Source organism: Hordeum vulgare, chromosome 1H (assembly GCF_904849725.1).
Source record: "Hordeum vulgare subsp. vulgare chromosome 1H, MorexV3_pseudomolecules_assembly, whole genome shotgun sequence".
NCBI classification, from domain to species: Eukaryota; Viridiplantae; Streptophyta; class Magnoliopsida; order Poales; family Poaceae; genus Hordeum; species Hordeum vulgare.
In genome coordinates, this window is record NC_058518.1 from 255576355 (window position 1) to 255589109 (window position 12755).

Sequence of the window (12755 nt, forward strand, 5' to 3'; positions counted from 1 at the left end):
ATGTGGACGACCTTGCGCCGCTCGCCCGCCTCCGCCTCGTCTCGCTCGACCTCTCGACAAGATGGACGCCGACGAGAACGAGCGCCCGGAGTCGGACGACGACGACGACGATGCGGACGGCGAAGGCGAAGGCGATGCCGAGGAGGAAGATGATGATGAGGACGACGATGACGAGGATCCTGGAAGCGGCGAGGTGTCTATGCTTGGTGCAGAGCTCGGACCCTGCTCCATGTCGAGCCTGCGCCTGCACTAGGGAGGTCGCTGTCGAGTGGCCGAAAACACGAGACCGGAGTCGACGACACGGCGAATGGTGTCGAAGACCGTGTGTGACGACGATGAGGCAGACGGTGCCGGTGGCCGTGCATGGAGATGTGATCGGCTTCCTGATCTCACGCCGCCCTTGCTGAAGTTCGATGATTCTTCTTGCATGTGCTTGAATGGATGTTTGTTTCCCTGATGCTTCGTTTGTCTTGGAGATGAACAGTACAAAACAAAGGTGTTAAATCATGAAGATGAAACTGAATAGAGGGCACCAACGGGAATCGATCTACCGCCGGTGGCTGAATAAATAACCATATGCATCGTGGCTCGATAGACGCCACGCCCCACGGTGGGCGCCAACTGTCGTGGTAACGATTCCGACAATAGAAAGAGGGTATGATAACGGAGCATGATCTATCAAGATGCACATGGGTGACACGGTGGTTTTAGCGAGTTCAGGCCTCTCACAGTGGAGATAACAACCCTACGTCTCGTGCTCCGGAGAGGCTTTGTTTTATCTGTCATGGAGATGAGTTACATGGTATAGAGAGAGCCAGAGCTCCAGGGAAGGAATGAGCCCGCTGGGGGAGAAGAAGAAGAAGATGTCCTTAGCTATGTGGAGGGGGGTGGCTTATATAGAGTGCGCCACCTCCTCACCACTTATGTTACAAGATGGGGGCATTGATGCCATAATGTCAGCCCACTACAGATGTCTTGCCGACTGTTGGTATTTGTATGACCGAGTGAGTCATACGGCCGAGTGGTTGACTATCATCCGAGTGGATGGAATGTACTTGTCATGATCCAGTAGGAATTTTCCTTGTAGTCCTTAAACTAATAATGAGGTGCCCTTGGGTAGGACGTATTGGTCAGACCTATGACCCTACCCTAGGGCTATATCCCCGTCAAGGGTTATGACCCACTTCCAAGGTGATCGCATGATCATACACTCTATGGGGAGGCAGTCCAGTTGGAGTTGCAAACACATCCTGGAATTCTGTTAAAACTGCAGTAAGATCTTCGGGATGTGAGCGAGCCCTACAAACAACATCACCAGAAGAAGGATCAACCACGGCCGTAGCCCAAATATCATTGCCATGCAGAGCTTTGTCCAATTGCTCTATTGACATAGCTTGCAATTGCATAGTAGAAACAGGCTGAACACCTTGAAGGGAAATAATAGTGTCACCGTGTGCAAACTGTAATGCTTTACCCTCCCAATCACAAGTCATCGGACTGTGACACTTCAGCCAATCCATCCCCAACACTGCATCATATGCACCCAACTACAGAACTCTCATAGAACTAGTGAATGTATGGCCTTGTGTCCACCAAGTCAAATTCTGCACCTGAGACTGAGACTGCATACTCTGACCATTAGCAACTGTGACTTTAACTGGGGTACTGCAATAATATCTAATTTTGCTCGAGTGGCGAAGTTTTCATCAACAAAACTATGGCTGCTACCCGAGTCAACCAATGCTAACATCACTTGATTTCCCACTAAAGCGCGGATGCGAATGGTTTCCCCAGAATCTGCTCCACTGACTGCATTTGAAGAGATTTGACAACATTCATGTGTTTCTGATTCAGTTAATAACTCAAGTGCCTGAACGGCATCTTCAGTTAACACCTCCCCATGTTCACCAACTTGTATAGTAAGTAGCTGCATAGGCTTCTTACATTGATGTTCCTTGCTGTACTTGTCTTCACACCTGAAGCATAGTCCATTTTCTTTTCTGGAATCTCGTAGCTGCCTTTCACGACCAAAATCATCAGGTGCTTTCTTTCCTGCTTGCTGAGTTGGTTGGATTGCAGTAGGCATGGTCTGTCTCTAAAAACGTTGTCGAGGCCGCTGTATCTCCAGCTCTTCTTCCTGAATTTTGGCCAAACAGACTGCTCGAGTAACACTGATGGGTGCCTGCAATCGTACCGCTGCTCTGATCTCATCCTTCAGTCCAAGTACAAACTGGGATATAAAATTTGGAGTTCAAAGAAGGGTCCAGTGCTATCAAATGATACATCGTTGTCTCGAATGCGGACTTGTACTCAATCACAGTACCCTGTTGCTTCAATTGTAAGAGATGAGTCATATGGGATTCGAACACGCCTTGCCCAAATTCCGACTCAATCTCAACTGCAAAGTCATCGCACGGCCAAAGACGCCTACGGTGCTTAAATGCTTGCCACCAAAGTGCTGCATGTCCATCGAGGTACAATGTTGCGGTAGGAACCTACTGATGCACAGGCACTTGGTACATATCAAAGTAAGTAAGAGCCATGTCAATCCAAAGTCGTGGATTCTCACCAGTGAATCGTGGAAAATGGTGCTTAGGTGGCTTGATGAAGTGGGCACGGTCTCGATCCTGTACCAACATCCGACGGTGCTCTGGAACGTGCTCACGCGCCGACCTAGGATCATGGCGTGGTTCCGGTGGTGGCTCCTGCCCAAGAACAGGCTCCACAGGTGATGGGGGCGCTGTGGTGAAAACCTGACCCGCCGACTGTCCATCCGGCACCTCGAGGAGGGGCGGCTGCAGATTCGCAAGTCGTGGAGCGGGGCGGCTGGCCGATGAAGTGCCCTGCTCCGTGACTCCCGATCCCGTCGGTTTAGCCCCTGCCTCCGCTCGCCTGTGACGAATCTCATCGACATTCTCCTGTGTTGCCGCAAGCTGTTTGCCCAAATTGGAAAACCTCGTATCCATGGCTTCGATCTTGGTGAGAAGGATGGCCAGCGACGCCTGAATACTCTCAGAGTTCTCTCCCATGGCGGCGATGACCAGCTTGGTCTGGACGGACGGAAGTGGCGACTTCGACGGCGTCGTTGCGGCCCGCTCCGAATCGAGCGAACCCCGCTCGGGATTTCGAGCGAATTTTGCGGAAGCAAATTTCGCACCCTTCGTGGTGGAATTTTATAGCCAAATCAGGAGGGTTTGGGCGCAGACGAACGCAAATTCGTGGCTCTGAATACCAATTGTGAGGCCGTGATGGAACTCACGAACAATAATTAGGATTTGTTAGGGGATTTGGGGAGAGAAAGGAGAACCAGAGGAGAAAAGGGGAGCACGGGATGAGTGTTTCAGATATGTCTTTTTATTCAATCATAATCCTTTTCAGATCTGTAGCTATAATATAACACTACAAGCCGGACCCATGGTCAGACACACCAACACATCTTACACCCCTTGACACTGTACGGTGGGACCCGGGACTACCTGTCTGTTGTCCGTCGACACCAACACTGGTGGGGACGTGACATGTTATTTGAGATATCCGGTTATGAAAAAGTAAATTTATGACTTGACCTGTTAATAGCTGCGTATTTAAAGGATCGGATTTGCAAACTGCATGCGTTCAGAACAAACCGTCATGACTTGTGACTTCCGAGTTAAGGTTTCCGTGAAAGATCCACCGCACATTTCCACAGATCGACAACGCCGCAGCATGCAAAGGTCTGACGTGGCCGGTTTGACACGCTAGCCGCCACATAGCCGAGCCGGGGCTCCGCACCAGCCTCTGACTGCTGCTCCATGGAGGCCGCGGCCTTATCCGGCCGTCCATCGCCGATAAAGCCGGGACGCGGATGCCTGCCTAAAACAGCAACGTACTAAACGCCGCCGGCACGGCCCCACCGATCGAGCTGAGTAGATCACCACCTGTGCTGTGCATCGTTCTTGGTTCATCATTCATTCGCTTCCCCCGCCGCGCGGCGCGCGGCGCCGAGCGACGGGCGCGGAAATGGCGGAGGCGGAGGAGTGTGAGAGGCAGAAGACGGGGAGGAGGAGGCGGCGGCGGGGCAGGAGGAAGGGCGACGGCAGCGACCCCGTGGAGGTGCTGGGGGAGGAGGTGATTGGGCTGGTGATGGAGCTCCTGGACGCGCGCAGCGTCGCACGATGCACGGCGGTCTCCCGCGCCTGGTACGAGGTCGCCGCCGACAACCGACTCTGGGCACCCAAGGTACATCCGATCTCTCGCCTCATCTCCTGGCTCTTTGCCCTCCCTCGGCATCTGCTGCAGCCTCAATGGCGTGCACGGTTCGTGATTTGCGCGATGTGCCATGTGACTATGTGAGCTGCACCTGTCTGATGAATTTCAGGCATGGGGTTTCAGACTTTGTGGTAAGACGGGAGTCCGCGACATGTGGCGTAGTATGTGACAAACTTCATGTGGCCTTAATCTAGTTTGAGCGAATAATATTTTTTTATGTGACGAGACATGCTGAAAAAAATTAATAGTACGGAGTAGTATTGTGTTCACAAAGGATAAACCTGCTCCTTTATCTCAGAAATATTACCTTGGTTCATCCGCAAAAAGAAAAAATAATTTACCTTGGTTTCAATTACCTGTTTTAGAATCCAACGTTCTTAAAAAGTTGGTTCCAATTCTCTTTACATGCAGAACATTCACGTCATCACGCATGAGGTAATCTCACCATCTTCATAGCAAAGAGGCCATCTCAACAAATTGTCCATCTTCTACCCTTTCAACGGAATACAAAGTTGACTATCTATAACCACTTCTTTCATCCTCTGAAACAAACAGAAAAATGGCTTGCGTTTAGATATGCTGGTAGAGGAAAAGTTGTGTACAAGTCTAAGAGGGCCAACAGTCTCAGATGGCTTGGTTCCTTGTGGTTGAACCCGCACATGCGGCTTCGAGTCTCAAGTCCTAGACTCGGCAAGCGTGGTCACGTTTTCTTGGATTTATTCGTGTGCTTGTGTGTGCATATACTGTGCTTCTGATAAAAAACAACCCCCCCCCCACACCCACACACACACACGGACAAAAGAGCATAGAACGCAACACCCTAAGCAAACAAACGGTAACCATGAAAGCAAGGTGGTTCATGGTCTCCATGGATTGTGGACCGCCCCGGGGCGGTCGGCCTCCATGACCGCCGTCTGGGCCGTGCCGCTCGTACCTAGGGTTCGTCCACCGGTCTTTTTGACTGGCTGCCCTAGAGTCTTTTTTCCGATCTCTTGATCCGGGTTTTCTTTCTCATGCCGGTCTCTTGATCGACACTCTTTCTTTTTGGTTTTCCGATTTAAGACCGGTTTGTGTCGCCCGCAGCCGTCGTCGACCACCGCGTCTCTACTCCGACATTGGTGCAATCCGGCCCCTACACCGACCCGGTGGCGTTGCGCGATTCGGCGGCCCCTCACGGCCGTCGACCGCGCGTCTGCTTGCCCGCCGCCCTGCACCGGCCGTCGTCGCCCTTCTCCGATTGGGATTGCTTCATCATCACCAGCCTCCACCATCGCCTCGTACGGTCGCGCCGCCGCCTCCCTTGAGCCGGCTGCGCCAGGCCGGCTGTCGCCTCCGGCCGCACCGCCTGCCTCTGAACGGCTGCGTCGGGCCGGCTCCGGCCGCATTGGCCGCGCCGGCTGCCGCCTCCGGCCGCACCGCCTGCCTTGGGCCGGTTGCCGGCTCCGGCCGCATCGGCCTCCCCGCCTGCGTCGGGCCGGCTGCATCGGGCCGGAGGCGGAGCCGCTTCCGGCTGCGTTAAGCCGGCTGCCGCCTCCGGCCGCGTCGCCTGCCTCGGGCTGGCTGCGTCGGGCCGGATCCCGGCTCCGGCCGCATCAGCCTCGCCGCCTGCCTCGGGCCGGCTGCCGGCTACTCGGCCGCCGCCACCATGCCTTCATCGAGCGACGTCGCAGACCTCGCGCGCGGTCGGATTGATCACCCGCCAGCGCACGATCCCGCTGGTCCCGTGAAGATTGTCCCGAGTAAAGTGCGCCTCTCCACCTATCGAGCATCGGGCTGCCGCTGCGTCGCCCCATTGGGCCGCAGTGCCGACGCCCCGTGGTTCCTCCCCCGGCCGCATCGCCGCAAACTACCGCTACGCCGCCCCATCGGGTCGTCGCGTTGCGGCACCCGGTCTACGCCGCCGCCCTGAGGTTTTCCCGCCGCCGCCCCGACCCGCGCGCGGTCCACACCGCCGTCCCCGCGCGTCGACTTCCTGTAGTATGTGCCGCGCCATCTCCTTTGGCGCGGGAACACCATCGTCAGCGTCGGTCTTCATCACGTTGTCGGATTCTTTCTCGCCTACTTCGAGCGTCGCCGCCGCGCACCTAACCAGCCGCCGCCGCCACTCTCCTTTGGCGTCGCAACTCGCTCATCCGAGCCGCGACGCCCGTCCACCTCCTTCATCTTTGTCCCGCACCAGCTCCTCGCCAGCGTCGACGTCGTCTACCCTGACTCCTCGACATGACGTACAACATGTGTAGGTCCCCGTCTACGCATGCCCGGTGCTGGCAATACTGACGTGTGCCTTCATCCCCGGTGTGTTCCCAGGCCTGGCAAGCCTGGAGCTACGCATCGTCAAGATCGACGTCGTCCGTCTGCACATGCGCGGTGCTGACAACACCAATGCGTGCCTTCGTCCACGATGTGTCCCCAGGCTTGGGAACTCGGCACGACGCGTCGTCAACTACATCTTCTTCCTGGCGCACCACTTCTTCAACACCACTGCGCCCATGACTAAGTCGGCGCCTCCTTGCGTTCGCGGCTCCACGACGACTTCCTCGACAGCGGCTACCCCGACTCGACATCGACCATGGCGTTCTTCGCACGGCTGCCTCGACCATGGCTACACCACCCTACGCTTTCGGCTACCTTGTCACACTGCGAACACCAACACGAGGCCAAGAAGCCCGGAGAGAAGCGCCAAGCGACATAGCAGCAGCATCGAAGCCAAACGGGAGGGAACAGCCTCCACTGCCGTCGTGCGAGAGGCCCGCGCCTCCGGCACCGTCGCGGTCGCCATCCGGACATGGCAGCAGGGCATACCAGGCCACCCCTGGCACGGCCAGGCCCGCTAAGCCCCGCTGGCCATGCTGCAGCAGGCTGGCGTCGGTGCCGCCAGTACCCATCAGCTCGTCATCGCTCCCCTGCCTCTTGGAAGTCCTGCCGTCAGCCCGCCCAAGACCAGATGGGCCCCGAAGGGCCCAAATCTGGGCCGAGTGGCTGCCGCCAGGTCGCGCAGCGACACCTCGCCGCCAACAGCGACGCCGCCGTCCAGTCGTCCGCCCGCGAGCCGCGCCGCCACACGAACCATCGCCGCCTAGGAGCACCCCCGGTTCGGCTCCGCCCTGTGCCGGAGAGCCACTGGGAGGGGAAGGTCAGGGGGGTCGCCACCACCAGCGTCCCCAGGCCGGCCGCGGGCGCCAACAACGGCGGCGGGGAGGAGGGGGGCTAGAGGAGGCGGAGGCTGGGGCGCGGCCGGTCGCCCGCAGGGGCGACGCGGTCGCGGGAGGAGGGGAGAGGGGGGGGGGGCTCTTTCCAGCCCCAAGTTTCCAATGTTTCTCAATTTTCTTGAATTTGTTCATGGCCACTAATGAAAATAAGGTCAGTCAGATCAACGCTAGGTAAGTGCCTCATGTTCACGTCACCATAAATTTAAATGAAAATAACTTGATCAGACCCCTCCATTAGCATATGTAATTAATCGAGGCCCAACAAATTTGATAAACATGAGTTTATTTTATCTGCTTTTAAATCGGAGGAAATTCCAAATTTAAACTGCGGAGACTTGATTGAACAGAGGTGTGTGAGGGAAAAAACTATGACAAAAAGGTACTATTTTATGTATATATAAGGCTATTCTGATGTTTCTTTTGCAGTGTGCTGAACTGATGGCCGGAAAGGCACATATTCCTCGTCTGACAATGATCCGTACTGCATCAAAATTGTCTACCTATTCAATGGCCATCATGGATGGCAAACGGGTGAGTTCCAGAAATATTTTGTCTTAGGGTTAAAAGAATGCAATAGATCAACAGCGAAATATAATTAATTGTGCTCATGTGCTAGCAGTACTATTTGTTAGGAAGTATTAGTATTAGTCTAGGAGTCCTTATTAGTTTATGTTTACTTTCCTTGCACCTCAAGTCATGTGTAATATATATATGCCCCTTGGGCCTTCAATACCGATAAGTTGCTTTCCTAACATGGTATCAGAGCTTAGGTTATTTTTTCGGGCGCAGCAACTCGCCCTCCCGATCCAATTTCTCCATCCCGGTCCATCTCCATCCCGATCGATCCCCGCGGGCCTCCCCGCTCGATCTCCTCTCCTGGCGCTAGGTCCTCTCCCGCCGGCGCTCACTGCTGGATTTGCTGCAGTTCCAGCCGTCGTCGCGCCGATCTACTCGCTGCAGTCCCAACCGCCGTCGCGCCGATCTCCTCCCTGGTCGTCGCTGCCGTTCACGGCCGTCCTTGAACCACGCTCGCCAGTCCTCCGCCGTCCTCCACTCCGGCCGCCGGATCTTCGTTGCTCCACTTCGGATCGGCTCTGCTCCTCCTCCAGATCGGATCGGGTGGTGGCGCCGCGGTCGAGGTCGACGAGCTGCTGGCCCTGCACGCCGAGGTCGCGGTCGATGAGGCGCTCGACGTGGACGAAGCGGTCGACGCGGAGCTGCTGGCCCTGCACGCCGAGGTCGCGGTCGATGAGGCCCTCGACGTGGATGAAGCGGTTGACGCGGCAGGGGATGGCGATGGCGCCCTGGTGCTTGAAGCCGTACTCGCGCTCGGCCTCGTCGAGGAGGGCCCTGTTGCTGCGTTCCTGCTAGCCTGCTTTGCTCTGCTGCTGCACACGCGCCTGCAGGTGGCTTTCCCACTGCTGCTGCTAGGTTGTTGTTCTACAAGCCACGTACATGACGTGATCCCCCATGCTACTCTTCTCCTGCACGTCCATCTGCGTGCTCCTCTGTCTACTTTCGCTTGCATGATACTGCTTTGCCACCCCTCTTTGCTAGCTTGTGTGCTGCATCTCGTGCTCCCCATGGCCGCTTACCATCGCTTGGCCCGCTGCTACTCTGTTTTGGTCTCTGAATTTTCTTGATACTTATCTTGTATCTTCAAGTGATGCGGTGTCTCCCTCTGATGTGTCATCTCTTCGTTATCTCCTTCGGTGACTCGACAAGTTTTGAAGACTCTTCATGCTACGAGACACTCTCAAGACGCGGATTTGGATTATCATTTTTTTTAGTATTACACTTCTTCAAATGCAATGCTATTGCATACGCTTTGCATTTGAGGGGGGGGGGGGGGGGGTGTTAGGAAGTATTGGTATTAGTCTAGGAGTCCTTATTAATCTATGTTTACTTTCCTTGCACCTCAAGTCATGTGTAATATATATATGTCCCTTGGGCCTTCAATACAAATAAGTTGCTTTTCTAACACTATTAACACAATCACTCCAAAAGATAATAATGCGTATCACAATCTGCTGTTAAGGTTTTCTTATTTTAGTTTCCCCTCCATAAATAATTCCAAATTTTTCCATATCATTTTCCTTCTTTTGCTCCATATAGTATGAGTAAATTAATTTTGAACATTCGAACCTGGGTGCGTTCTCTCTGGTTATCAGTTTATTTTTATCTTCTGACATAGAGGAAACATGAGTATGTTTAATTCATCATTATCGTGAAGACATATTATATTACTGTTGACTTATTTTCTTGCGCAGAATCGGATCACAAGAGAGGATCTCTGTGATCATGCATGGGAATATCATTTCACTATTGTAAGTTTTGACAGTTTGTCATCCTTTTGCATGTTTTGAAGTATGAGTTTATACATGACTACAAATCTTAATGCCGGTGGCTGCTACAGCCTACCGCATAACTGACTTGCTAGTTTTGGGTTCAAACTGCTTATAGTCAACTACGTCGAGAGGAATGCTGGGATTATGAGAACTTTCTGCGTCTCTCTAGTTTCTTCGGGTGTCTTAGCTTCCAAACACACAACGGAATATTGAGGCATATATCTTCATGGTGGTAATTAACGTTAAGTATATGAAATGTGGCAAAAATATATCATGGTGGTAATTGGATGCCCGAGGATCTGCTGGATGCAGTTCTATCCAGTTTAAAATCCATAAAAACTCCCGACATATCTTAGACCCTCTGCCCCTGTACCGTTTTCAGTAAAGAATTGATAGTGCACTTTTCAAATGAAATATATGGAGTATGGTTGCTTGACTAATGGGGGAAAGTCATGATATATTTTTGTTCTACTATCGCAGGCAGCACCAGAGTACTGGAGAAATCTCGATCCGTCCTGGAAGCACACTGGTCCACCAATGCGACGATACTTCCACCATGATGGTTACCACAGTGCAGACCCTCATGACGCTGTCTGGGGTGGCCATGAGTGCGAATACACGATCATAACAAGCTTTGTCGGTGATGGAAGAATCAGGGATCATTATGTGAGGATCAACCGGTGGCCACCGATGAAAGTGTCGAGAAAGGAGGATTGGAGCTGGGAGCTATCCAACCACCTATACCGCTACAACAGCATCCCTGATGCTGAAAAGGAAGGATGTACAGGTCCGCTGTTCCCAGTTTGGTGAGTTCACTTCTATGGTCGCAGATCAGCGCGTCTGTGGTGTCATCCCGCAATCTTCTGGTCGTCGAAATCAAGCCTTGATCTTCCATCTGGATGAATATTGCAGCAGGAGACTTTGTTTTGGAGCAATTAATTAGCTATGAACTTTTGTGGAGGTACTTAGTTCTTTTAGAGAGAATGGATAACTTAGCTAAGCTCAGGTGTGTGAGCTAATATGCATGGTAGTACAGTAGTTGCAGCTAGCCTTTGATGATACCTTGTGTTCGTCTCGCTAGTTTGGTCTTTTGCCACGTATGTGATCTGTAAAATACCCTGAACTACTAGAAATGGTATGGTGTGTGTAAACCTTCTTTGTTGTCTATGTGTGCTATGATATATATGCGGTTAATGAGGTGATTGCTTGAACTTGAGTCCTTGGAATTAAAAAATGAGACAATGAGGATTCGGCGAGATTTGCTTGATCCAAAGGGATACTGAGAACATCAGATTTAGATAGAGTGAACAGGGTATGAATGGCGCAGAAGACGGAGGACTGAAAGACACATGTGTTTTGGTGTTTAATTTTAACACTTGAATCCTGTTGCAAGCACACATTGCAATAGAACCGAATTTTATCATGGTTCAGGGGCCCTCATCTTCTTCACTTTGCGTGTAGAAATTATATAATAATGACAATATCCATACTAATAATAATAGTATAATATCTTATAATCCCTGCACCCTCCATCTGAAACTTAGCACCAAAGGGAATCAATTTCTACATTTTTATTCGCTTTCTTTCTTTGTTTTAATAAATTAAGTTTGTGAATAGTGTCATCCAAGGAAAATATAATGGCGGTTAAGGCTTTTCAAATCGAAATAATCGGGGCATATATGGAATAGGAACCTTTGATGTAATCATAGATGGCTTGAGCACTATACTTAGGGGCGATAAGGCTTCCGCCAACCAATCTTCATCACCTTCTTCTCCGACAGCCTGCCCCTCATGGCGGCATGGACTCTTCTTCCTCATTCGGCCACCCTGTTAGCTCCACATCGCTACTTGGCTAATGTGAGGTGGATGTATGGTGGCGTTGGGTATTGAACGACCGGTCCAAGGTGGCGTTGCTCGCATTTGGATCGTAGGGGTAAATAGTCTGTAAGGATTCTTCGGTGGCTGGTGGAGATGGAAGGAGTTCAATGACTCTAAGCGGTCTGACCGTGATATGTTGTCTACATATGTGTCATGTCAGGCATGTATGCGTCGCGGTTCACTTCTCTTAGTTTGATTGCAGCTGTCGTGGGATTTTACATTAATCCGAAACGTAATAGATGGAGCACGCTGAATTTGTACTGAAGGGGACGCCACGTGACGATACCAAGGTCTCTTGGGCACAAAACACAAAGGCGCATCATATACCTTTTTTTTAGAACCGGGCTTCTCCCCTTTCCGTTATATGCATAACGGAAATACACAGTTTTATTCCGAGATCAGAAAGAGAAAAGGGAAAGAGAGAGAAGCGAGTTCAGAGCAATGCTAGGAAACCCATCGCCTTGCGCCTGTCATCAGGAACACAAGGCTATGGGGCGAAAACCTAGCATCACCCAAAACCTCACCACACCCCTAAGGAGGATAGATCAACATCCAGTACCACGTTTTAGCACGACCAGAACATGAACCAGAAATGCAACATGCCACACAGGGCCGAAACAGAGTAAAACACCACAGCACCAGGACCATCATACTCCAAGTGCATCACCATTCGTCCCAGTTATCACCCTCCTCATCCTACTTGCTGGTATCTGGCATTGGAGGCCCACAGAGCAGCAGCATCTGCGAAGCATTTGCTTTCAACACCTCAACACCTTTTTTCATTACCTCAGCCATCTCCGGCTTCTGCAACCCTGTCCAGTATAATATAAAAGCACAAGCTGTGAACACATTTTTAAACGGATTATTAATCCATTTCTTTTCAAAAGTAGCACGATTGCGTGCAAGCCATATTGCCCAGCATATAGCAGCTAGACCAATGGTATAAACCTCTGGACAGGAAGGTAAGAAAGAGTTGATCCAAACATAATATTGCCACATGGAATTAGGGACATATTCAGTACCCAGCATCGAACCCACTGTCCTCCAGACAACTCTAGCAACAGGACAAAGA

General features: G+C 52.0%; 2 protein-coding genes across 3 annotated transcripts; one reads left to right on the forward strand and one right to left on the reverse strand.

Moving 5' to 3' along the window:
* Positions 1-1317: 1317 nt before the first annotated feature.
* LOC123430282 lies at positions 1318-3384 on the reverse strand. The gene is made up of 2 exons (XM_045114158.1): positions 2570-3384; positions 1318-2495 (listed from the first exon to the last, which is right to left on the reverse strand). The coding sequence occupies exons 1-2, from the start codon at positions 3027-3029 to the stop codon at positions 2437-2439; spliced, it is 519 nt and encodes a 172-aa protein (XP_044970093.1). The 5' UTR covers positions 3030-3384; the 3' UTR covers positions 1318-2436.
* A 590-nt stretch (positions 3385-3974) lies between these two features.
* Positions 3975-11002, forward strand: LOC123430265. 2 transcript variants are annotated; one of them, XM_045114144.1, is made up of 4 exons: positions 3985-4218; positions 7884-7988; positions 9728-9784; positions 10286-11002. In XM_045114144.1, the coding sequence occupies exons 1-4, from the start codon at positions 4000-4002 to the stop codon at positions 10613-10615; spliced, it is 711 nt and encodes a 236-aa protein (XP_044970079.1). In that variant the 5' UTR covers positions 3985-3999; the 3' UTR covers positions 10616-11002. The 2 variants fall into 2 exon arrangements, with proteins under 2 accessions (XP_044970084.1, XP_044970079.1); XM_045114149.1 differs by lacking the exon at positions 9728-9784 and having other exon boundaries at positions 3975-4218.
* The last annotated feature ends 1753 nt before the right edge of the window (positions 11003-12755 follow it).

Excerpts from the sequence above, each read along its gene's own strand:
- LOC123430282 (XM_045114158.1), bottom strand. The coding sequence starts at position 3,029 with ATGGGAGAGAACTCTGAGAGTATTCAGGCGTCGCTGGCCATCCTTCTC. Across the intron at positions 2,496-2,569 it reads CCATTTTCCACGATTCACTG|GTTCCTACCGCAACATTGTA; the intron begins GTGAGAATCCAC and ends GTGCATCAGTAG.
- LOC123430265 (XM_045114144.1), top strand. The coding sequence starts at position 4,000 with ATGGCGGAGGCGGAGGAGTGTGAGAGGCAGAAGACGGGGAGGAGGAGG. Across the intron at positions 4,219-7,883 it reads ACCGACTCTGGGCACCCAAG|TGTGCTGAACTGATGGCCGG; the intron begins GTACATCCGATC and ends TTTCTTTTGCAG. Across the intron at positions 7,989-9,727 it reads CCATCATGGATGGCAAACGG|AATCGGATCACAAGAGAGGA; the intron begins GTGAGTTCCAGA and ends TTTCTTGCGCAG.